The sequence below is a fragment of the Microcebus murinus genome, chromosome 5, assembly GCF_040939455.1.
Source record: "Microcebus murinus isolate Inina chromosome 5, M.murinus_Inina_mat1.0, whole genome shotgun sequence".
Taxonomy (NCBI): domain Eukaryota; kingdom Metazoa; phylum Chordata; class Mammalia; order Primates; family Cheirogaleidae; genus Microcebus; species Microcebus murinus.
The window spans coordinates 41,300,507-41,323,462 of NC_134108.1; the positions used below are offsets into that span (position 1 = coordinate 41,300,507).

Genomic DNA, 22,956 nt, shown 5'->3' on the forward strand with positions numbered 1-22,956 from the left:
CAAAGTGCTAGGATTACAGGTGTGGGCCACTACAACCAACCAGTTATTTTATTTTTTTTATTTTATTTATTTTTTTTTTTGAGACAGAGTCTCGCTTTGTTGCCCAGGCTAGAGTGAGTGCCGTGGCGTCAGCCTAGCTCACAGCAACCTCAAACTCCTGGGCTCGAGCGATCCTTCTGCCTCAGCCTCCCTGGTAGCTGGGACTACAGGCATGTGCCACCATGCCCGGCTAATTTTTTTTATATATATATCAGTTGGCCAATTGATTTCTTTCTATTTATAGTAGAGACGGGGTCTCGCTCTTGCTCAGGCTGGTTTTGAACTCCTGACCTTGAGCAATCCGCCCGCCTCGGCCTCCCAAGAGCTAGGATTACAGGCGTGAGCCACAGCGCCCGGCCTATTTTATTTTTTTGATAATGTTATTTTAAAAATTATTTTTATAGATTAGGATGTACAAGTACAGTTTTGATACATGGATATATTGCATCATGGTGAAGTCCGAACTTTCTGTGTAACCTTCACTCTATTAATGCACATGGTGCCCATTAGGTAATTTCTCATTCCATAGCCCCTTTCTGCTCTTATGAGTCTCCAATGTCTATTATTCCACTTTCTATGTCCATGTCTATGCATTATTTAGCTCCCACTTATAAGTGAGAGCATGTGGTATTTGACTTTCTGTTTCTGAGTCATTTCACTTAAAATAATGGCCTCCAGTTCCATCCATGTTGCTGCCAAGGACACAATTTTATTCTTTTTTACAGCTGAGTAGTAGTCCATGATATGTGTGTGTGTGTGTATGTATGTATGTGTACATATGTGTATATACACACACAAGACACTTGGACATTTAGGTTGATTCCATATTGTTGCTATTGTGGATAGTGCTATGATAAACATACCAGTGCAGATCTTTTTGATATAATGATTTCTTTTCCTTTGGGTAGATACCCAGTAATGTGATTGATGGATCAAATGGTAGTTCTATTTTTAGTTCTTTGAGAAATTTCCACACTGTTTTCCATAGAGGTTGTTTAAAGAGTTAATCTAGGACTGCTTGATGTCACACAATTAGTAGTTTACTCAGAAGTAGTCCTTGTTAGTAGCATCTTTGGAAAATAAAGGATAAAAATAGTACTGCACATTTGAATTCTCCTAATGTTGCTTTGTGATGTTTAATACAGCATCTTCTAGCTTGCCAAGGAATTTATGTTTCTATTTGAAATGAGGTTCCTAGAGCTGCCTTAACAAAGTACCACAAACTGGGTAGCTTCAACCGAAATTTATTGTCTCACAGTCTGGAAGCTAAAGTTGGAAATTAAGGTGTTGGCAGAGTTGGTTCCTTCTGAGAACTGTGTAGGAGAATCTGCCCCATACCTCTCTCCTAGCTTCTGGTGTTTTACTGGCTTGTAGATGCTTCACTCCAGTCCCTGCTTTCATATTCATGTGGGATTATCCCTGTGCCTCTTCACATGGTCTTCCTTGTGTGCGTGTTCAGATTTTTCCTTTTCTATAAGGACACCAGTCATATTGGATTAGGGCTCACCCTGAGGACTTCATCTTAACTTGACTACATCTGCAAAGACCCTATTTCCAAGTAAGATCACTTTCTCAGGTACTAGGAGTTAGGACTTCAACTTATCTCTTTGAGGGGACACAATTGAACCCATGTGCCAATGTTAAAAAAATGCTTGTTGTTATTTCAGTGGTAGAAATTTGAGGATATTTGCCACATTGGTTTTTATTGTTGATTTACTTTAAGTATCTGAAATTTTTCTTAAAGTCTAAGCAGATTTTTTTCTAAATGGTATAATTTACACTGGAGAACAGTAATCATACAAATTACCTTCTTAATAGATAGTCATATTTTATATGGATATATTTACTACTTGGTGAAAACATTTGTCATTTTGAAATTTTAATGTAATTAAATGATGATATGATGCATGACAGTTTGAAGTCTGAATTACTACAGATACTGCTTTTATTTCCTTGTGGAAACCCTCCTGGTAATGTTTGTTTAGTTAGGCCATGTGGAGTAGAGTCTTTATTATACTCCTTCCTTAGGTAGTGATTAAGCTCTTATTTCCAGAAAGATTCTACTCCACAAGATAATGAAAATAACATCCTATATATGGTATTATTTAGCCAGGTTAAATGTCCTGTTGTCATTAATTCTTCATTAGACTTGTACATTTACTTTGGAACTTCCTTGAATTTCTTCAAGTTATGTTGTATTCACAAGTGTGATTTCAGATAGTATTTGAAAAGTTAGAGCAATTCCTCTGTTTTTTAAAGAAAATCATTGGGAAAATATTAGATGGTATATAAATATTCCTTTGGATAGTTTTAGCATACTAATAGTGTAAACATGTTTGTGCAGGTTTTGACTGGATCATCTCGTCAAAGTTATTCACCTTCTGGCTATCAGGATTTCAGTAAGTGGGAATCAATGTTGAAAATAAAAGAAGGACTTCTAAGACAGAAAGAAATTGTAATTGATCGGTGAGTCTATTTTTTAAAATTCCTAAATGTTTCAGGCACACAGGAATGTAGATTAATGAAACAATTACCTCTGCATCCACTACTTAGAGTTTGAGAACTAGAACCTTACAAATACATTGAGTGGTACATGTTTTCCCCTCCTCACTCCCAATCTTTTCAAGAACCACTCTTTGAAGAAACCACTCTTTGGTTTATATGTTTGATTTCTATGACCCTCCTCATTCACTTAGTGAATTATTAATATTTTATTATTTGGAAGCTCCTCTCTGTCTTTTCTGTATATGTAGCAGGTTGTCTGCAATGCTAATGAACTATCACAGCTACAAGATAGTATCTTTGTGTTTTATACTTGGGAACTATCAAATTGGAAAACTAAAGTATAATAGTAATCTCCTTTAAATATGTTAGGTGTGAAGCCACAAACTATGAAGATAATGACTTATAGTTGAGAATTATGGGAGTTTTATGCGACATTTCCAAAGTTTTTGAATGTTTGGGTACCTAAGCTTTGAAAAAGAAATTCATTTGTACTTAATACAGTCCCCTGATTATTCTAAGCAGTAAACCTTAATGTTACTTAATCATATTATCTTTGATATAGACTGGTTCTATGTCATTTATGTATGCTTTTGGGATAATTAAACATGTTGTATATCATAGTAATTGGGAAATAGTTCTAGGAGGCTTTTTTTTCTTAGTGCTAATCGCTGCTTATTTTTGTGTGCTTGCATCTTTAAAATTCTAATTCAAATGTTAAATGCATTTAATAGTTGAAATTTCAAAAGGTTTTGCTTGGAAACTTAGCAGTATTAAAGGAAGATCTACTGGAATATGAACTAGACCATAGACATCTGGACTTTCTTGTTCTCTAGTATGTCCCTGATATTTTGAAGAGAGTCTAGCATGTAGTATGTGCTTAAAACTTGATACTTCCCTTGTTGATAAATGAATGAAGATTGTAGAAGGTAGTTTTAATTGATTTTAGAAAAAAACTACTTAAAAATATTAGCTGTTTCCAATACAAGTAAATCTGATATATGAATACACACATGCCCAGCTGTATATGTATTTTTAAATTATAATTTAATTCACTTATAATTTAATTTAATATACTTGAAATTAATATTTTTTAAACAGACCATTACAGAATTTTATTAATATGGATTTGCTCTCCCTCAAACAGAATCAATTGGCTTTTATTATTTTTTGAATGCCATTCCATTGGGTATAAGTCAGTAGAAAACGTAGAAAATTATTGACATATTCTAACAAAATATATATTTCTTAATTGTGTATATTATAGAATGGTGCATGTTTTAAATCTAATTTTAATTAATTTTAAAATCTAAGGAAGATTGGGTGGGGGCTGGTGGCCTAGGATGGTGGCCACAGCTATATGGCTTGTGTTTACTCCACGTGGTCTGTCATTCTGCAGCAGGCTAGTCTGGGTTTGTTCATGTGGTGACTGAGTGGGATTCTAAGAGTGAATGAAGCATATAAGGTCTCTCGAGGCTTAGGTTCAGAACTGGCCCAATGTCACTTTAGTTACATTCTGCTGGTCACAAAGCCAGTAGACCTTTAGACAGCAGGAGCAGCAAAGTCACATTGTAAATGGAGCATTAATAACACAGGGAGGGGAATAATTGAGGTATTTTGGTAAAAAATCTACCATACCCAGTATCTTAAATTATCTTTGGTTTCTTTACAAGTTTATTATAAATTTTTGATAATCAATGCATTTGATATTGCATAAAACAGTAGAAGAGAAACTAGCAGCTTTTGTTTCAAAAGCAGTATAACTAATATTTAAAAGTAAAAAAAGTTTGTATATAAAAATCTCTACAACATATATATTACTTAAAATTAGAACCAAATATATAACATTCTGTTTTTTGAAGAAGTAGATTAGATTAATGGCCTTTAAAATGTTGATGACACATGCAGAGGCTATTTCAGAGATAGAATTGACAGGATTTGGTGTCCAGTTGAATGGAACTGAGAGTGAAGAAGCTAAGCTTCCTACTTTGGGATGTTCTGTGTTGATGATACCTTTCAAGTCACTTAACAAAAATTATATTTTGGATATGATTTCTGAAATTATCAAGTTACCCATAATAATTACATGAGAAAAAATGTTTTTTTTTTTTTCACACTGTAGAGCATATGTTTGGGAAAAATGACTGCTATCTAAATGGTGTTCCTAAATTTTCCCCATCTCACGAGAAAAAAGCATATATTATAGATTAATTTCAGGAACAATTCAGGAAAACAGGAAACCTAGTTTCTCATTCTTTTTATCTGCCACCATAGCCATTTAGGTGTTTCCTGAGTAAAGTGCTTAACCTTCTGCATTTTAATCTACTTATCTGCCTGGGTAAAGGAGTTTCACCACTTAAACAAGAATGAAGTTTTTTGAAAATTGATCTCATAGAAGTAAAGAGAAGAGTGGTTACTAGAGTCTGGGAAGATTTGTGGTGAGTGGGGAATAGAGAGAGGTTGGCTAATAGATACAATATTACAGCTAGATAGGAATAAATTCTAGTTATATAACACTGTTAGGGTAACTATAGTAAGCAATAATTTATTGTATGTTTTCAAATAGCTAGTAGAGAGGAATTTGAATGTTACCAACACAAAGAAATGATAGTCTTGAGATGATGGATATGCTAATTACCCTTATTTGATTATTACACATTGTATACATGTATTGAAATATCACACAAATATGTACAATTCTGTCAATTAAAAAGGCATGCTTTGTAGCTCTGATTTGTGTGGTGCAAAGGCAATATATGTAACCAAAATGTTCATACCTCCATAATATTCTGAAATATACATACATAACATATAAAATTCCCCCATATATATATATACATATATATATATATTTTAATTTTAAATGAAGTTTTTTGGAGGTCACTGTTCTAGGCAACTCCCCTCCTATACTCAATTTTCTAGCCTGAGAATTAGATGAATGAATGTATCTAAAAATCAGAATATACTGCCTGATACATAGTAGCCATCAGTGAATGGCAGTCATATACTCATGTTTTGTATGTTTGTTACTGTTTATATGCTTATCTCTCCTGAAAAGACTCTGAGCTCCTTCACAGAAGCGACTTTCTTGTACATTTCATTACTCATAATAGATGCTCAAAAATATTCAGAGGAAGTAGACTCATTTTAATAGAAGTCAACGTTGTTGGTTAACCTGTGCCATTGCTTAGACTAGTAGTTCTTATAATGGGTTTGCACTTTAAAATTGCTCAGTATTTGCCACTGAATTGATCAGATAGTAAATCAGTGTACTTGGAACTGACCCAGAGAGACCCTTATGCCTCCTGTGGTGACAACTGAGTTACTGCTATTCATAAATGACACTGGCAAGGTAGAAGGGAACTCTAAGTTTGCTATATATATATGTTTCTCATTTAATTATATGTGAAAGTAAAGTCATCTAATTGTGCTAGATAGGTTTTTAAAATCATTGGTGAATTCTTTGATGTAGTATTTTTATTTTTTTATTGAAATTTATAATCTTCTAATTCATCTGCCTTATAAGATAGGATTTATGATCAAATTACTTGGAGGAAGGCTTGCTTATAAGGGCATATCATGATTATGAAAAGTATTCCAAACTCCACACATTTGATTATGAAATGTGGGATTTTATAATGTTCATGGGAATTTGTAACATATGTGTTTTACTTTGAGATGCACCTCATAATGAAGGAATCATGGTTATTTTCCATCACAAGTGTTGAAGTGAGATTTGATTATTTTTACCAGCTAATTTGAGCATTTAAATGTACTTTTAATAGTTTATTTCTGTGGAAGTTATTTTGGTTGCTTATACCTAGGCATATAGTATTGATATTATACAATCAATGATAGAATGGGTTTTTGAGTCTATTCTATTTCAGTCCCAGCTGGTGTACTGAAATTCACTTCTGACACTGAACTCCCAGAGTTAGCATTAGATTCCACAGGTTTAAGGGCACAGTTCCCAACAAGACTATCCCACTTCAGATGCTAGCCACAAGTGGGATTACCCGGCGACCCACACTTCAGGCATCTGCTGTAACAACTATGTACCAAAGGAAATACCTAATCTAGCTAGAAATGCAGTTTGTGTACCTGATGTAGGGAAAGAATAAGAATGTATACATTCTGTCTCCAGTTGAGAAAATATAAAAAACTAAAAAAGTATATTTGTAACTTTTTTGAGAAAGTTCCTTTCCTTTATTAAACTGGGTCTCTGAAAATAGTTTCTATTGAAGGTTTTGAATCTAGAGTTCAGGAAACAGATGCATACATATACATACTTATATATATACATACACATACATATGTATAATTATTATTATATTATCTCCCAGTCTGAGGCTTACGTTTTTATTCTTTTAACTGTCTTTCACACAGCAAAAGTTTTTAATGTAATAAAGTCTAATTCATCAATATTTTCTTTCTGGATTGTGCTTCTTGATGTTGTAATCTATGAAATCTTTTTTTATTTGAAGACTTCTTAATAGAATTACACAAGATTTGTGAAAACACTTTAGTCTCTTAACATGTGGTGGTATGTTTAATGTAGTCTATTAGTGCTCTATTACTACATACCATCTTATATTTATTATCTCACAGTTTTCCATGGGTCAGGAGTCTAGGCGTGGCTTAGCTAGGTTCTCTGCTCAGGATCTCACAAGGCTGCAAACAAGGTGTCAGCCAGGGCTGGAGTTTTATTGTGGCTTAGAATGTCTTCCAAGATCATGTGGTGGTTGGCAGAATTCATTTCTTTGTGGTTGTAGGAATGGGGCCCTGACCTCCTAGAGACTACCCCTCTCTTGGAAATTTGAAACATGGCTGTTGGCTTCTTAAAGTCCAGCAGGAGAGCATTTCTGTGACTACTTCTGTCTCTGACCTCAAATTCTCTGATTTCTGTCCTCAAAACCATCTTTTCATGGCTCACCTGACAAGATCAGGCTTACTCAGCATAATCTCTTTATTGATTAACTTATTTTTTTATAGTTTTCTTTTTAAAATTTTATTTTCTAATTTTATATGGTACATGAGCAGATTTATTACATGGATATAAATAGTATAGTGGTGAAGTCTGGGCTTTTTGTGTAACCCTCACACAGTTAGTATATATAGTACCCATTAGGTACATTAGGTAATTTCTCACCCCACACTCTCTTCCATGCTTCCCAGTCTCCAGTGTCTATAATTCCACTCTTTATGTCTGTGTGTATACATTATCTAGCTCCCACTTATGAGAGCATGGGACGTTTGACTTTCTAAGTTATTTCAATTAAGGTAATGGCCTTCAGTTCCATCTGTGTTGCTGCAGTATGATTTTATTCTTTTTTATGGCCGAATAGTATTCCGTATATGTGTGTGTATATGTGTGTGTGTATACATAAATACATACATATATCATGTTTTCTTTATATAATTCCTGTTATCTCCTTTGTTGGTTTGTTAGCTATAACTCTTTGTTATGTTGTTATAGTGATTGCTTTAGAGTTTATTATATGTTTCTTTAAAATATAGCAGGCTATTTTCCAATTGTACTATTTCATATAAATGTAAGAATCTTATAAAGTATACTTTCATTTTTCCTCTCCTAGCCTTTGAGCTATTAAGGTCACAGATTGTATATTTACAAAAGTTATATGCCCTTGTAAAACATTATTATTTTTGCTTTACTCAGTCTATAATCTTTTAATGAGAGTTAAATAATAAGAAAAATATCTTATGTATTTGCCCATGTAGTTATCATTTCTGATACACTTCCTTCTTTTGTGTAGATCCAGGTTTTTATCTGGTATCATTTTTCTTTTGCTTACAGGTGTCTCTTTATTATTTCTTGTAGTTGAAATCTGCAAGTGATAAATTCTTTCAGTTTTTAAGTCTCCATAAAAGGTCTTTGTTTCACCTCTGCTTTTTGCATTTTCCTTGGATTAGGTATTCTAGATTGGTAGGTCTTTTCGTTTGTGTTATTTTTAAAATTTTTCTTGTGTAAGAAATTTTAGATTGGGAGCTTTTTAATTTTAGTATGTTAAAGTACTTCATTGTCTTTTTGCTTGCATTTTTCAAATGAGAAATCTGCTATTCTCTTTACCTGAGTGAATTTATTTTTTTTCCCTCTGGCTGCTTTTAAGCTTTTATCACTGATTATAAACCATTTGATTAAGACATACCTTGGCTTAGTTTTTTTCTTCATGTAACTTGTGCTTGGGGTTCCCTGAGCTTCTCCAATCTGTGGGTATATAGTTCTCATGAGGTGTGAAAAATTCTGGCCTGTTTTCTATGAATATTTTTTTCTGCACCCCCCCCTTACCTCTCCTTTAGGATTTCCAATTATACATATATCTGCCCTTTGGTATAATAGACCCATAGCTCATTGATGTTCTGAGTTCTTCTTCTCTTATTTGTTTGTCTTTTTTTCTGTGTTTTGTGGGTTTTTTTGGATATTTTCTATTGCTTTGTTTTCAAGTTCACTATTCCTCTACAATGTCTAATCTCCTCTTAATCATCATCCAGTGTATTATTTGTCTTTTATATCTCTACTTAACAAGTTCATTTTTTTTAGCTTCTTAAGCATATGAATACAGTTATAATAACTGACTCTGTGTCCTTGCCTATTATTATAATTCTGTCACTCATGTCAGTTCTGGCTCCGTTTCAGTTGATTGCTTTTTCTTCTTATTCTGACTTATATTTTCTTGCTTTTTTGCATTCCTGTATTTTTTTTTATTTGCTAGGCATTATGAATTTTAACTTGTTTTAGATGTTACATATTTTTGTGTTCCTGAGCTTTGTTCTGAGAAATAGTTTTTGTTCTTATTTTTAAGTTTTGTCAGATGGCACTAGAGCTGTTTTGTCTAGGGTTATTTTTTCCCCAGTACTGAGACAAGGCCCATCTTAGAAACCCAGGATTTCTCAGTCTCAGTACTATGGATTTTTTTTGGTCAGATAATTCTTTTTTGCGGGTGGCTGTCCTGTTAATTGGAGGCATTTAGTAGCATCCCTTGTCTCTACTCACTAGACACCAGTAGCATTCTGCCCCACTTGTGGCAATCAAAACTGCCTCTAAACCCTGGTATTAAAATTGCCCCCAGAGAATTGCTGTGAACTGATGATGTGCTGTGAATCATGAAGTTTCTCATTCTGGCAATTGACAATAGGCAATATTCCAGGCCATGTGTGAGCTTCAAGCATTGTTCCCTCTGGTCTTTTTGGTTGGCTCTCTCCCTCCATATGTACCCTCAGTGGTTTCCTCATACATGTATTAATTAACATTCAACTGAATTCTCAAGGGTCACTCAGCATAGGACTTTTTTTTTTTTTTTTGTAAAGCTTTAAATTATTTGAAAAGTGTTACATGACTAATCTCTCCTAACTTACCTATTGCCTATTTAATGTTTTCTATATGGAGTTTCTTAGAGGTTAGCAAATTTATTAAAAAATAAAAATAACTCTAAGTAGTAAAAGGTCTTTGATGCAGTCTGAAACATATAATCTAGCTAGTTCCAAAAGTTACTTTGTAAGTAATTTTGGAAAACATAAAGCTATTTGTTTACTCACACTATATGATTTCTTAAAAGCCCTCTCTCCCTCATAAGTTCATTATGATACTTATTAAGTTTTTGAAGATGAGAGAGACTGCATACAAAGCTCTCAGCATCATGCCTGACACATAACAGTTTTAAAATTTATAAGGATACATATTCACACAAGTTAAATAACGTGGTTAAAGTAAGCTATGAGCTGCTAAAGAAAGATTTGAACTTCAATGTGTCTGGTTCCAACATGAGGTTATATTACTAAATGAAATGTCAGAGCTATACAAAGATGGAGATCTGTCGCTGAGTGAGTTCTTCATCACTGGTTTTGTTTATGTATAAACTGTGTAACCTGGGATATATCAAATAAGATGCAGGCATAGAACAGCAATTTGGCTAGATGATCTTTATAAAACTACTTTCACCCCTGATGAGATTCTCAAAAGGTACAAAGTATTGATCAGAATTTGTATGAATGAAAATAATGATTTTTAAGGTGTAATGACATTCCAGATTAAGGACAAAACATTTATTAGGTTAAATAACAAGAAGAAAGCAAGCAAAGCATGACTTTGTTAGAATCTAAGAGAATTATTGTACAAAAGATTGTATTCTACAGAATGCTGGAAGTACTTTACAGTATATAAACTTTTACTGTAATTCTACACATGGTACTGTGGTTTCAAATAATTCCCCATTATGATTTGTAAAATTGATAATACTTTTAAACTCTTATGTAAAATTATTAGAATACTAAAGGTTAAGATTTTTAACTACCTTTAACTACCTTTTAGAAAAGTATATTCTTTATAATGTGACCTCAATTTATGTTTTTCAGGCAGAAGCAACAAATTACCCACCTACATGAGAGGATAAGAGATAATGAATTACGGGCACAGCATGCCATGTTAGGACATTATGTAAATTGTGAGGATTCTTATGTGGCTAGTTTGCAGGTAAGGCTACAGAGAATTTTGTAGTTGTTTTAGTAGTAAAGCTTGTGTTAAAAATATATTTATCTTGAAATATTAGGATATTATAAGTTAATTTTTTAAATTAATAATACATTCACATGATATATATTTATGTGTGGTAAAAGATACTGTCTTCCATCTGTCCAGTTCATACCTACTCTACACGCAAGAACTGTGATCAGTTTCTAATGTATCCTTCAGAGTTGAGGCATATCACAAACAGATCTAAATGTAGTTTATCCCTCTACATTTACAAAAAGTATCAGAATATATACTTATCTGGCACTTTGCCTCTTTCCTATGTATTATTAATACATAAAATTATATAAAATATAATGCTTATTGTATTGATCATTATTTCTGATCTTTATGTAGTGCCCCTTTGCTTTTACAACTACATGATTTTCTATTTTATGGTGTTATTTATTCACTTTATTTATTTATTATTTATAATAAATTATTTTATTATAAATAAATTAAAATAAAATATTATTATTTATAATAAATTATGATAATAATTTATTATTCATTCATTTATTCACAATTTATTCACTTTAATCCCCCCTACTCATCAAAATTTGGGTTGTTTCCAGTTTGAGGTTATTATAAATAATGCTGTGAAGAATAGCCTTTTATAAATATTATTTTGCTCATGTACAAATATTGTTATAAGTTAAAGTCTGGGAAGTGAAATTTCTTGGTGTTATATGACTTTGCAGTTTTTATTGATATTGTCAAATTGCCATCTAGGAGAACATTATGTAAGACTTCTCTCTCTCTAACTCCCTAGCTGTCACAGAGTATGTTATCAAACTTAGGGATTTTGCCCTTCTGGTAGGTTTATACAAAATGCAGGAGAGAGGTATCGCCATACGGTTTTAATATATATTTCTTTTTAGAGTGATGTTGAGTATCTTTTTATATATTTAGGACCAATTCACATTTCTTTTTCTGTGAATTGTTTTTCATATCCTTTTGCTTATATTTTATGTTAGGTTTTAGGTTTTTGCTTATTGTTTCAGGAGCCGTTTATATATGAAAGAAATTAGCCTTTTATCTGTAATTTGATTTGAATGTACTTTTTCCAAATTTATTGTAATTTCTGTTTATATTATTATTCCTTTCTCCTTTGTGTAATTTTTTCTACCATGAAGTCTAATTCTAATGAGTATTTTATAAATGAGTCTCACCTTTACAAATGAACCCATTTAACAAAACAATGACTAAAAATCAACTATGCTAAATTCTGATGTCATAAAAATGAATAATAGTTCCTGCGTTTACTGATCTCAAAACTTACAGGTGGAGAGACCATTTAGGAAAACATGTTTATCTGTTTCTTATCTATTTTATTCGTTTTAAAAGGGGTAAGGTAGTGTCTAGGTCCTAGGAAAAGAAATGTGAATAATGTTAGTAGTTTGGCCTGTAAGGAGAGTACAGTCTAATGGGAACACAGAGTTTGTGAGGCTTTATAACAAAATTTATGTGACTGGAAGGGCTACTTTCCCTAACTGTTACTCTTCTTTTTGAGAGTTTTTCTTAGGCTTGGTGCAGCAGCTCATGCCTGTAATCCTATCTTTCTGGGAGGCAGAGGCGAGGAGGATCTCTTGAGCTCAGGAATTCAAGAGCATCCTGAGCCCTGAACAAGAGTGTTACCCCATCTCTACTAAAAATAGAAAAAATTAGCCATGTGTGGCATGCCTGTAGTCACAGCTACTTAAGAGGCTGAAGCAAGAGGATTGCTTGAGCCCAGGAGTTTGAGGTTGCAGTGAGCTAGGCTGATGATGCCACGATACTCTAGCCCCGGCAATACAGTGAGACTCTGTCTTCAAAACACTTGTTTGCATGTTTTTCTATATAAACTTTATAATTGGCTTATTTCCAAAAGAAAATAAAACTGTTGACATTTTTATTGGGATCAAAAGTGAGGCCTGATAACTTTGTGGTAGTGTATACTTTTTTTTGCAGAAATTTTTTTTGTCGTCTTCATTAAGGTCTTTATTCCTAGATTTAAAAAACATCATTTTAAGTGGACTTTTTCCCTTTCATTATATCTTCTAACATGTTAATAAATACTAAAGGCATTGATATGTTAAAATCATGAAATATTAAAGACCAGATAACCATCAGATTTACCTGAGGCGGAGGCATTTAACATAGATTCCAACTTGTTTTTCATACTTTAGTTACTAGTATATAAAAATACATTGTAATGTGGTCTCATCTATCACTTCTGTCACATGATAGCAAGGCTTTATGGTGCTGTACAGAGATTAATAGTGTACATTTATTTAAAATTGGTTTTCCTATGCTATATAAGTAGAATAATTTGATTTAATAAGTCTTTTAGCAGAACCATTCATTTTCTCTTTGTCATTCTGAATAACAGTTTTACTTTAATTATGCAATTATTATATTACTGAAAACATGTGAAAATAGGTAATCTGAATGATGAAACAAATTTTTTTGACACAATATCAGGCCAGTAGAGGGCTCTCCAAGTCAGTCTGCAAGGACAGATAAAAAGATCTGGAAGGATATGTTAAAAATATTTAGGAGGATTTTGAATTATATGGAGAATTATCATTGAGAAGTTTGATTTTAAAAGAGAAGGAAAATTCATAAAAGGAAATACAAGAAAATCTTAAATACTATATGGGTATAATAGACATATAAGATAAACTTTTATCAGTAGGTAGATATACAGAGAGCTAATAAAATGTCAAGGATTAGAAAAAACAACAGATAAGATAAAATATTTCTTTAGCATTAGAATATTTACCTTGGATCTATGAACAACAGCTTTATTTTTTATGCCTAACATTTTGCATATGCCTATTTTTCTGATCCATAGTTTGTTCTTCCTAATTCCAGAGCACATTAGACAAAGAAAATTATGCTTTTAATATTCTTTATATTATAGAGTAAATTAAGTCAATTAGTAAAATAAAAATAACATTCTTTTATGAATTTATACATAAAAAGCATATGCTTGAGAGAGAACTTCCATTTGCCTGTTAAAAACTTGCACTATCCTTGCAATAGATGTCACTTAGTCTCATCGGTAGAGAATGAGAACTATGTCTTTATTCTAAAATCCAAACCTTTCTAAATAGTTTTAGGGGTAGAATTGGTAGAACCAAAGAGTAGTTTATATGTACAGTACACCAAAATTTCCATCTGTGGTTAATAGGCCTTCATGGAAAAACGAAATTTGAAAGACACGTTTTCATTGTGTTAAGTAAAAAAGATTAGGGGTTTCTTCTTTCTGTATATACATGTGCTCTGAAAAGACCAACCAAGTAATACTGAGTAATATGAAACTTTCTAAGCTTCATTGCTGCGTCATTTGTTATTTTCTTTCCATTTTATCCTTTTTCCCCATTATATCTTTTTTTTTTCCTATTTCTTTTTCCTTCAGCTATTTTTTTTTTCTACCACCAACTCCTTTGGTTCTAATGAACATTTAATAAATGAGTCCCGCCTTTACAAATGAGCCTGTTCAACAAAACGTTAAACATCTAATGTGTTAAGTACTGGGGCTACATAAATGAAGAACAGTTTTTGCCTGTTATGGATCTCAAAGTCCATAGAGGGAGACTATATCAAAAACATGTTTATCCATTTCCTTAAAAGTTATTTTTATTCACTATGGATTAGGTCATTTAGGTTTTAGTAATATAAATGTGAATGAAGTTGGTTTTGCCCTCAAGGAATGTGTAGTCTAATGGTGAACACAGACAAACAATAGATAATTTCAAAATGTTATATGAAGTGTTTTAGAAACCCCTTCTACAAACATATAAATTAGTCTTCCAAAGGTCAAGTCAGGCTTCCTGTAGGAAGGGCTATCTAATCTGAGAACCTGATAAACTACACTAGTTTAGTCTGGTGAAGGGGTAGGAATAGCGCTTGAGGCATAGTGTGCAGCATGCGGAGAGGCCCAAAGAAATGAGGGGAGATAATATATTTGGAAAACTACAAAGTATTCCATATGGATGAAACGTAAAATGAGAGTAGGGTAGTTGTAAGAGATGTGGGTGAGGAGGTAAGGAGGGGCCATCACAGGTATCTGTCTGTTCCAGGTTTGCTTTGTTGTTAAATAATACACCCTAAATATTGTTAAAAATACACCTTCTTAGAATATTGACCCCTTTGTCATTATGTAATGTCCCTCTTTATCCCTGACAACTTTCCTTGCTTCTGAAGTCTGCTTTCTCTGATTAATATATAGCTACTTCCACTTTCTTCTGAGTAGTGCTAGTATCATATCTTCTTTATCCCTTTAGTTTGTATTCATTTGTGTCTTTTTATTTAATCTGTGTTTCTTATAGAGAATGTATAGTTGGGGATCCCCTCTGACAATCTTTATCTTTTAATTGGTGCATTTAGACTATTGATGTTCAGTGGTTATGGATATAGTTGGATTAATATCCACTGTATTTGTTAATGTTCTCTATTTTTCCTTTGTCTTCCATACTTTTTCTGTCTTTTGTAATTTTAATTGAGCATTTTATGTGAATCCATTTTCTCTTTTAATTTTGTTTGTTTGTTTTGTAGTGATAATGTCTTGTCCTGTCACCCAGAGTAGAGTACAATAGCATGATCATAGTCTCACTATAGCCTGAAACTCCTGTCCTCAAGCAGTCTTCCTACCTCAGCCTCCTGAGTAGATAGGACTACAGATGTGCACCACCGTGCCTACCTGATATATTTTTATTTTTAGTAGAGAGCGAGCCTTGCAGTGTTGCCCAGGCTGGTCTTAAACTCCTGGCCTCAAGTGAACTTCCTGCCTTGGCCTCCCAAAGTGCTAGGATTACAGGCATGGACCTCTTTTCATCATAGCAGTTATATTTCTCTTTTTACTTTATTTAGTGATTGGCCTAGAATTTGCATATACATTGCAACTTATCCAAGTCTACTGTCAAATAACCCTATACCACTTTACAGGTAGTACAAGTACCTTATCATAACAGAATCCTATTAAATCTTCCATCTTCCTTCTCATCCATTGTATCATTGTCATTCATTTTACTTATATACAAGCATATTTAAGCATGTGTATTCACACACACACATATGTAATCAAATACATTGTTGCTGCTATTTTCAACAAACTTACTTAGATAAATTAAGAATAAGAAAAATAAAGGTTTTTATGTTATAGTCACTTATTCCTTCTCTGATGCTCTTCCTTTCTTTATGTTGATCTGAGTTTCTGACCAATATCGTTTCCCTTCTCCCTGAAGAACTTCTTTTAACATTTCTTGCAAGGCAGATCTACTGGCAACAAAATCCTTCAATTTTTGTTTGCCTGTATTTCTCCTTCACTTTTAAAGGATAATTTTGTAGGATATAGGTTGGTGGTTTTATTTTCTCAACAGAGAAAATATTTCACTCCACTGTCTTCTTGTTTGCATGGTTTCTGAGGAGAAGTTGGATATAATTCTGATCTTTGTTCCTCTATAGGTAAGGTTTTACCCCCCTCTGGTTTCTTTTGGGATTTTTTTCTTTATCTTTGATTCTCTGATGCTTAAATATAATATGCCTGGGTATAGTTTTTTTTGGCATTTGTCTTGCTTGGTGTTTTCTGACCTTCTTGATCTGTGGTTTGGTGTCTGACATCAATTTGGGGAAATTATCAGTCATTACTGTTTCAAATAGAGCTTATTTTTCTTTTTCTCCTTATGGTATTCCCATTACTTACGTTTATACTTTTCGTAGTTGGTCCACAGTTCTTGGATATTCTGTTATCTTTTTTAAGTCTTTTTTCTCTTTGTTTTTCAGTTTTGGAAATTTCTGTTGTCACATCCTCAAACTCAGAGATTCTTTCCTCAGTCAGTCTTCTAATCAGCTCATCAAAGGCCTTCTTCATTTCTGTTAGTGTTTTTGATCTTTCACATTTCTTTTTTATTCTTTCCTAGAATTTCTATCTCTGTGCTTACATTATCTGTCTGTTCTTACCATGTTGTCTATATTTACTGTTAAAGCCTTTATCGTATTAGTTACAGTTTTAAAAGATTCCTGGTTTGCCTAGGCAAAGAATTTATGAAGAAGACCCAGAGGGCAATCACAGTAACGACAAAAATAAATAAATGGGACTTGATTAAATTTAAACGCTTCTACACAGCCAAGGAAACAATCAACAGAGCAAATAAGCAACCTACAGAATTGGAGAAAATATTCACATACTACACATCCAATATAGGGCTAATTATTACCAGAATCTATAAAGAACTTAAGCAAATCAGCAAGAAAAAAGTCAAACAACATTATGAAAAAGTGGGCAAAGACATGAACAGAAGCTTTTCAAAAGAAGATAGACTAATGGCCAATAAACAAATGAAGAAATGCTCAACGTTACTAGTCATCAGAGAAATGCAAATCAAAACCACAGTAAAATATCACCTAATGCCAGTGAGAATGGCTTTAATCAAAAAGTCCTAAAACAATAGATGCTGGCATGGATGTAGAGAGAGAGGAACACATACACACTGTTGGTGGGATTGCAAACTAGTGCAACCTCTATGGAAAATAGTATGGAGATTCTTCAAAAACCTATAAGTAGACCTAGTATTTGATCTAGAATCCCACTATTGGATATTTACCCAGAGAGGAAAAAATAGTCATTTCATCAAAAAGACACTTGCACTTAAAAATATTTATTACAGCACAATTTATAATTGCAAAGATGTGGAATCAACCCAAGTGCCCATTAATTCATGAATAGATTAATAAAATGTGGTATATGTATACCATGAAGTACTAGTCAGCCATAAAAACGAATTAATACCTTTTGCAACAATCTGGATGGAACTGGAGACCATCTTCATAAGTGAAGTACTGCAAGAATGGAAAAACAAACACCACATGTACTCACTATTAAATTGGAACTAACTGATCAGCACTCATGTGCATACATGGAAGTAAAACTCAACAGAAATCATGCAGATGGGAGGTCAGAGGAGGGATTGGGTGAAATAATACCTATCAGGTACAAGGTATACTATCTGGGTGATGGGCACACTTACAACTTTGACTCAAGCAATACAAAAGCAATCCATGTAACCAAAACATTTGTACCCCTGTAATATTCTGAAATTAAATTCTGGTTTGATAATTTTAACATTCTTGCCATATCTGACTCTATATCTTATGCTTGTTCATTCTCTTCAAACTGTGGTTTTTGCCTTTTTGTAAACTGTCGTCTAATATTTTGTTGAAAGTGGACATGATAGTCCTGGGTTTAGTAAGTGTGGTAAATAGGCCTTTAGTTATGTAATGGTAAAGTGTGGGGGAGGGGGAATATTCTAGAATCCTATGATTAGTTCTCTCTTTTGATGAGCTTATTCTCCTGGATTGTGAACTTCACAGTTTTCTCAGTTTTTTTGTTTGTTCATCACCTTGAGGTGGGACAGGATGGCTGGAAGAGGGTAGAGTAGGTATTTCCCTTTCTCCACATGGAAGTGGAGAGGGAGTTTGATTTGTGTATTTTCCTTCCTCCATGTGGAAGGCTAGAGTTGGCTAGAGTTGGGTGTTTTCTTCCCCTAGCTAGGTTTAGCTCTGATAAAACTCCAGCAGTTTTGACTCTGGTAAAATGGTTTCTCCTTAAGTAGGCATTTTTAAGAAGAACATAATGCTCTGGAATATTTTTAAATGGTTCCCTTTCCTCTTCTCCTACCAGAAACTGGAGGGGATTTTTCTCTGATAGTTACTACAAGGATTTTATAGAACTCCTAAAGGTAAAACTCAAAGTGTGGGGGTCCCCCTTTGACTGGGTCCCCATGGAATTTTTAACTTTGATATTTGTCCAGTTGAACCCTTAACTTACAGTGAAGGTTTTCCTACCCCAGCATTGGTTTGCATGGAGGCTTTTGCTTGTGGATGATTCTCTGGATCCATCTGTGTCTTTGTCTAATTTTGGAGGCAGCAGTTTGCCCTGTGCCTTCACTACTCTGATGGATTTTAGAAGAGTTGTTGATATTTTAGTTTGTTCAGCATTTTATTCTTTTTAGAATAAATTGGCTGCTTCTAATCTCCTTACATGCTGGGCTGGAAACTGGAAGTCTGTATTAACTTTTTATAGTTTCCTAGCCTAGCCATTGTCCTGAGTTCTAGATCTACCTCTCTAACTGCATGTTTTTCTTCTCTACTTGCATGTTCAACTGGAATCACAATATCAATAGGCTCTAATTAAAATCAAGTATATCTGTTTAAACCTGTGCTTCCTACTTAACCTCTGCTCAAAATATAATCTTTCATATTACTTAGGCTCAAAATTTCAAACTATGGTTATCTTTAACATTTATTATACATTCACATTTGAACAATTTTCTCTGAATTCTCTCTGCTTCTAGAATTTCTGTGTTCTGTTCTCAGTGTTCTATTTCAGCTCCTTTTGTCTTTTCAACTAAATTAGTTAGAATAATTTCTTCAATTGATACATCCATATCCATTCTCAGTGTCCTCTAGGTTATCTTGTCTACTGCCTCCAGTTTTGTCACTTTTGTTCTTGCACTCTGTTGTCCCTTTTTCCCTCTTCTTTTCCCTTTCATCAAAACTTACTGAGAGTCTAGGCACTGGGGTAAATGCCAGAAAGTACAGAGATTTACAAGGTAGAGTTCACACTCTTCTTAAATCATGTTACTTTTTTCCTTTAAAGCCATCACTATCTTTCCATTGCCTACAAATTAAGGTTGAACTGTGAACGTTGGGATTCTACAGTAAGGTCCTGACTTGGGTTTTTAAATTTAGCTTATAAATATGACATGATACTCTCCGCATAAATAGAAACAAATAGTGTCTGCATATACTGTCTTTTATCTTTATTTAATGTTCTTTCTAGACTGCTTTTCTTCCTTTCTCCATTCTTGTCAAAATCCTATTTTTCAAAATCTATCTCAAAAGCCACCTCCCCAGTAAAGCCTTTTTCCTCATTTGCTCAATGTCTTCATTTATCCTCCCCTATCCCGATACTTTGTACTTCACATGGCTTTTATTTGGCTACCGTATAATATTGTGTCCTATGTTATAATTATCTAAAGGGTTTCCCTCATGCCTGTGATTAAAATTTGAGTTCATAAAGGGCAGGGCCTGAGTCTGCCATCTTTGAAATAACCCTGCATGTGATAAATGCTTATTTATGTAATTACTGAATTGCATGCCCACCTTTGGGGAAAAGTATCAGTTATTCAAGGCTTAGTTCAAGTTCACTTCTGTAATACTTTCCTATAGCTACTACACATACAACTAGCTAGTTGTTCTTTTCTTTCTTTTATTTTTCTTTTTGGGGGGGATCTTTTTTTGTGTGTGTGATACTTACAAGGTCCAAGGTGGGATATCGTTTTATTAAATGTAGAATCCTTAGGACCTAGCACAATGCCTAACATATGTATGTAGTAAATAATCTGTTGAATAAATAGAAAAACAATATGTTTCCTTTTTTTTCCCATAGTGTTTTGTTGATATAGCTTATAGCACTATCACTTTCTGATTTGTTTGAGGGAGTATTTGTATTACCTGTCCTCCCTTCTAGGTTTTAATCCTATGAAGGGAAGGGAGGAGATCTTTCCCTTCAAAAGAATTTTAATCAAAGCTTTTCTCATAGAAACAATAATACATTTATTCATTCAGGAATTATTTTTTGAGCACCTATTTTGTGCCAGACATTGCTCTTAGCAATAGGAATATTGAGCACCTTAAGAAGGACAAAAATCCCTGATTTCATGGACCTTACTTTCTAGTTAGGGAAACATTCTATTAATGCTTATTGAATTGAATATTAGCTGTAAATGATTGCCTGTGAAGGAATTTTTTTTTTGTTGTTTTTATTTATTTCCGTAGAACTTTCACGTTTATATTATGAATATATCTGATGTACTGTTTACATTTCCAGGTATACTTTAAAACCAAATAATAACTGCCTTTCATTAAGCTTCTGTTATGTGCTAGGAATCTTAATACCTTATTCTTTAAAATATCCTACAAAGTAGGCTTTATTATTTCTATTTTATTGTTGAGAAAAACAAGGTGTGGACATGGTAAGTAATTTGCTGTAATCATAATACTTAACTAGGAAGCAGAAGAGCTGGGATTTAAGTCAAGGTCTGTCTGTTGCTAAAGTCTCTAATATCCTTTGTACTATGTCTCATTTCCAATTTCTTTCAATTTGTTCAAGACAAGTAATATTTTAAAGTCTTACTTGCTTTGTTTTCCTTTCCCAATAGCCACAGTATGAGAACACGTCACTCCAGTCTCCATTTTCAGAGGAATCAGTGTCCCATGCCCAGCAAGAGGAACTTGAGCAAAAACTTGCATCTACTGAGAAAGAAGTTTTACAACTCAATGAGTTTCTCAAACAAAGAATAAGCCAATTTAGTGAAGAGAAAAAGAAACTGGAGGAAAAAGTAGGTATTTTTAATAAAGTTGTATTAGGTCAACAATATTACTTCAGCATATTATTTGTCTGTCATTTACCCTGTGCCAGGTGTCCTACCAGCTTATACAACCATATGGAAGTGATTAATTTTTTTAGTAACTTTTGAGAAACCCTGTGCTATCTGTGAAAATCCAAGGATTTCCTTGAGGGATAAAAATACTCCTTTATATTATATCTTTCTAACCAATAGTGAGTTAGAAAGTCAGTTACCTATACCAATAACTGTTCTCCTTTTTCTATCATGGAGAAAATGGAATGGAGTCTATGATTTCACTTTTCTGTCATGTTTGACATAAAGTGTTAGTAAATTAAATGAAGGTGGTCTATGTTTCATAATGATGTGACTTCAAGTTATTAAGCTGAAGCCCCTGATTCAGAATAAGTAGCTAAAAGCTGAATACATATATATATGTATATTGCATATATATATACACACATATATATAAAATTTATTTGATCTTTCTGCTTTTATTAAAAGCATTTTCACATATTTCATCTCATTCCATTATAGTGTCTTTAAAGATCAAGTAAAACATGCGTTAGCCCTAATTTATTGAAGAGACACAGATCTGTGAGCTACTACTTAGTGGCAGAATTGGTTTTAGACTTCTCTTTTGATATACCCAGCTTATTCTATTAAGTGAGCCTTCCATTCAAGTGGTCTTGGATCAGATCACTGTGATTTCTTCAGATAGGTTTGGCACTATAAATAGAGAATTTGACATCTTTGTGCGTGTACATACATGCATGTGAGTTGAAATTTTTATTTTCTAAAACTGGAAAAAATTTTACATGATCTATCTCAGCCACCTGATGTCTTTTTATCTTAGTTAACTTGAAAGAACTTAAATACTTCTTTCTTGTTTCTTTTCTTTATTCTGGGGGCTTCATACAGTACCACAACTGAGGAAGCAAGGAGGTTATGTACTCATTGGTCATATACATGTGGGAGAAATGTGTATGTGTCACTGTGGCATATGCAGCATCATCCATGGTGCCTGGCATATTGAATAAATGAATAAATTCTTTTGGGTAATTTTTGTGAAAGGGGGGGGGAACCATGAGATAGCCACAAATAAAGGGATAAAGAAAGCAGTTAGAGAGAGATCAAAGATGTCAGAGTGGGTGCATGGTGAAGCATGCATGTCTTTCCCTAAGAAACATAGGGAAAGGTTGATAACAGATGCCAGTGTGGCAGAGTTACTCTTAGAAAAGAAGAGGAATAGCTTCTCTGAGCGAAACAGTGAAGAATAGAAAGATAGTACCAGGGAAACTTGAGAGAGAGTGAATGTAGAGGATAGAGTTTGTGTCAGAGCACATGCGATGGCTTGAGTTCCTGAAGGAAGTGCAGAGGCTAGAAAGTAGGCTCACTGATAACAGATCAACTATTAAATATATAGCACTTTAGGCCCACATAAGATTGGATTACATTGTTTCCTTCTGCATTTACTCTCCAGAATTCTGATTATGA

At 33.5% G+C, this 22,956-nt stretch overlaps 1 protein-coding gene across 4 annotated transcripts in view; it reads left to right on the forward strand.

The window, feature by feature from the left end:
• CEP85L (centrosomal protein 85L) overlaps window positions 1–22,956 on the forward strand; it is a 127,145-nt gene that overhangs the window by 66,514 nt on the left and 37,675 nt on the right. For all 4 annotated transcript variants that reach the window (XM_012739129.3, XM_012739130.3, XM_012739126.3 and 1 more), the window contains 3 exons: window positions 2,384–2,505; window positions 10,912–11,029; window positions 21,274–21,453. In XM_012739129.3, coding sequence (XP_012594583.1) covers window positions 2,384–2,505; window positions 10,912–11,029; window positions 21,274–21,453 — 420 coding nt within the window. The remainder of the gene's footprint in view (window positions 1–2,383; window positions 2,506–10,911; window positions 11,030–21,273; window positions 21,454–22,956) is intronic.